The sequence below is a fragment of the Chaetodon auriga genome, chromosome 20 (genome assembly GCF_051107435.1).
Source record: "Chaetodon auriga isolate fChaAug3 chromosome 20, fChaAug3.hap1, whole genome shotgun sequence".
NCBI lineage: Eukaryota > Metazoa > Chordata > Actinopteri > Chaetodontiformes > Chaetodontidae > Chaetodon > Chaetodon auriga.
Window position 1 is genome coordinate 6355759 of NC_135093.1, and position 3815 is coordinate 6359573.

At 41.7% G+C, this 3815-nt stretch overlaps 1 protein-coding gene across 1 annotated transcript; it reads left to right on the plus strand.

Annotated features, from left to right (window-relative positions):
• Positions 1–239: 239 nt before the first annotated feature.
• chac2 (ChaC, cation transport regulator homolog 2 (E. coli)) lies at positions 240–3565 on the plus strand. Its single transcript, XM_076760869.1, has 3 exons — positions 240–608; positions 1224–1259; positions 2676–3565. The coding sequence occupies exons 1-3, from the start codon at positions 474–476 to the stop codon at positions 3069–3071; spliced, it is 567 nt and encodes a 188-aa protein (XP_076616984.1). The 5' UTR covers positions 240–473; the 3' UTR covers positions 3072–3565.
• The last annotated feature ends 250 nt before the right edge of the window (positions 3566–3815 follow it).

Genomic DNA, 3815 nt, shown 5'->3' on the forward strand with positions numbered 1-3815 from the left:
CAGAAAAAGCCCAAAACCCCCGGAACGGTCGCTTGCTTTCGAAATAAAAGCAGAGACATCTAAAAGGTATGGTTATTGATATACGGCATTGGCTACCAAAACGAAATGCTGTATAAAGGTAAACTTTAGTAACTTGCGTGATTGGCTGACTAGAATCAACTAAATTGTTAATCTTATCAAAAAATATGTGCAAAACATTCAGAAGTTGCGTTTTATTCTGAAAGTTATAAAGCGGAAGTAGTGGTATTTACGTCAGCCAGACAATTTGACATTATAGCCCTGGGGCAGACACCATGCCAGAGGTATAACTTGCGCGTGCCACCGTCGTGACCCACACGGTTACAGGTGTACATGTCAGTCGTTATAATGTCATTGTTGTCGATGAAGCTAACCGCTTAGCTAAAACGTCGCCAGCCGGTCCACCTCTAACCGTCCTTGTTGTCGACACGGTGCCGTTAGCTTAACGTCTCGTCATGTGGGTGTTCGGTTACGGGTCCCTGATATGGAAAGTGGACTTTCCTTACGAGGAGAAAAGAATTGGTTACATTAAAGGCTTCAGCCGTCGGTTTTGGCAGGGCAGCACCGACCACCGGGGAGTACCGGGGAAGGTGAGTAACGTTAAGCGGTAACGGCTTTGTGAACCTAAATATAGCCGACTCACGATGACGGTCACATTAAGTGATGCAGCGTTTCCGGACGGATCGATCAAAAACCGGCACGAAGTAAAGTATGAAAGAGCTGTTTTTAATGCTGTAAGTTACAGAAAAGTTCTTAGTAAATTCCTTAAATTTGCTGAGCAATAATTATATAAACAAAGGAAGAAATTGTTAATTTACTGTACGAAGGCATCACATTTGGGCTGTGCCCATCAAAAAAGTAGTATCTGGTTATACAGTACTACTACTACTACTACTACTACTACTACTTCCTTATAGTGGTTAGTACAAAAGTAAAGTTACTACAGGAGTAGACCTCACACAGCAGCTCATCCAGGTGTTATTTCTCAGGTATCATCATATATTTCTGTCTTACTAATTATGGGAATTTACACTGTACATTACAGCTTAGTCATTACAGTATTATGCTGCTATTATTCCCATAATATTTCCATAAAGTAGTTCTTGTCCGGTGTAATACCAGTCTGTTTGTATGACATTTATATTTTACTGTTCGAGCTTTTGCTGCTTTTGAAGTGCTTCTTTCTCCGTGTGTGTCCATTACAGCCCGGCCGGGTGGTGACTCTGGTGGAGGATCCTGAGGTAAGACCGTCCCCGTCCTCAGCTCAGTGGTACCTCACATGACATTTTTCTGATTTTAAGTGTAGAGGAGAGTTTGTTGGAGAGTTATGCATTGTTTGTTATTTTGTTTAGTCATAGAAATAGTGAAAAATATCTCTCTCACTGTCCCAGAGCTCATCGTGACGTCTTCTAATGTCTTGTTTTGTCCGACCAAAACCCAATTCAGTCAGTTTACAATAACATGAAGCAGAGAATACTCAATTGGAGAAACTGGGACCTGAAAATATTTGGCATTTTACCTTGATAAATGGCCTCAGAGATTAAATAAATATTGTTATAGATTAATTGTCAGCCAACTAATCAATAAATTAACTTCATTTTAGCAGAATGGTCGGAGGTTGTTTTTCTTTAATGACTAACTGCCCATCAAATTAGTTCCAGATTAATTTTATGTCACTTAATCAACCAGTTTTTGCCGCCCTCATTTGTAATGTCACATACATGTACAGTAAATGTACATCCTATACGCAAAAAAGGAGAAAATAAGGTGCAGACGCTTTATTTACCCTTTAATTGGATGCCTAACTCGTAAAGATTTGCTGTTATTAACAGGTGGGTGCGCAATCAAAAGTGACATAAATCTTTAGGATATTAATTAAAGGTGATAGTGGCTGTGAATGTGGATTTCTTTATTAGAAGCAGATTGTTCTCCAGTGGAAAGGCAAACAAAATCACATTTTATTTACACAGCAACAGTAGTCTACTGTTGCTGTGTAAATAAAATAAAGTAATCTACTAGATTATCACCACCTGAGGGTCATAATTCACCTCCCTTGTTATTTATGAAACTGTATTATTAGGTATAATTAAGGGTTTTCAAGTGATGTTCACTTAGAGTTTCCAAAACTGTGTGGAGAGCACAGACAGTGCCAGAGCTGAAGAACGCTCATCTGGCTTATCATAGGGCTATGGGTATTTTATTAATGGCCACATGTCACGGCACGATGAGACAATGATGCATGCTGAGCAGGTTGAACGAGTGTGTGCTCATCAGGAAAGGCATCTTATACAGCTGAAACAAAGGGGAGGACAGTGTATTCCATTCTGACCTTGGATGAGAGACAGTTTGTCGCGGTCGATGGGAAACAGATAGAGATACAGAGTGTGTCCTGTAATGCAGTGAGAACATGGTAAGCATTTAGAAAACATGCACTCAGAGACGACTTGATCGCTATCGTCAAAATGTTCCCGATAAGCTTTTAAAGCGTTCTGCATGTTTCTACAGCAGGTTGTGATCTCAAATAGTTTGTCTTATTTCGGCTCTGCTGGGAGTTGTTGTTGTTGTTGTGTCGTGTCATGTCTGCATACAGTCTGTCACTGCGTTTCTTCCCCTACAAATGTCAAACCTGTTTTCCTGCCCTCACGCTCTCCCCTTAGGGGTGCGTTTGGGGCGTCGCCTACAAGCTGCCGACGGGCCGGGAGGAGGAAGTGAAGAGCTACCTCGACTACCGAGAAAAAGGTGGTTATCAGGTCATCACGGTGACCTTTCACCCCCGTCCGCCGCTCGCTCCCCCGCCCAACCAGACGCTCCTGTACATCGGCTCTCAGGACAACCCAAACTACCTCGGTCCCGCCCCTCTGGAGGAGATAGCCAACCAGATCGTCAGCTCTACCGGTCCAAGCGGGAAAAATACGGAGTACCTGTTCCAGCTGGCTGATGCTGTGAGGACCATTCTGCCTGAGGACTCAGACGCTCACCTGTTTTCTCTAGAAAATCTAGTGAGGGAAAGACTACACAATGGACAGAAACACGCACACACTCAAACAGGTTGACTGTAATAAGGTAGTAAGACTTAATAATGAAAACGATAGATAATCTCAGGGTTTAGGATCTTACCATTCCTGTACAATTAGCCTGAAATGCCAATCGTAGGTGCACTCAAAGTAAATTGAAAGCTGCTCTTGAACATTTTGGGGTCCATGCTTGGTTTTGGTCTCTTTTGAAATGTAACACTGACGTTTTTCCCCCCAGCAGTCAGAATCACTGTAGTTTGAACACACTGAAGAGTTTTTTTCTGCCTGAATATTTATTTTTGCGACCAGATGTCTGCAGCTGGGACGTGTTAGCTGGAAAACACAGCGGGACCACAGCGTGAAGCCTTACAGTAGTCCTAGTTTAAATTTGATAATACCATGGAAAATGAATGTTTTACGTGTTTTTTTAAGGGTATGACTAGATGCTCTCCAAAAATGGCGATTTGGAGACTCTGAAGGACCCTTGGTTACCATTGCCACATATCTATAATAAAACAGCTACCACTCTGCAAGGCTTCAACAGACATTCATAATTTTGGGCTTTCAAGAAAGGTGACATTTAGAGGCATCATGCCCCTCATCCAGATTCACACATAAACACATATAGTGCTTTTTGACACTGAACTTTGTGCGTATAAAGAGTCAAAACAAGTGTTATGGTAGAAAAGGAGTTTATATCAAAAATGAAACAGCAAATTATTTACATACTTTAAGGTTGTTGCCAGCTATTTACAAGTTTGTCAGCTATTGTAGCAGTCAAGA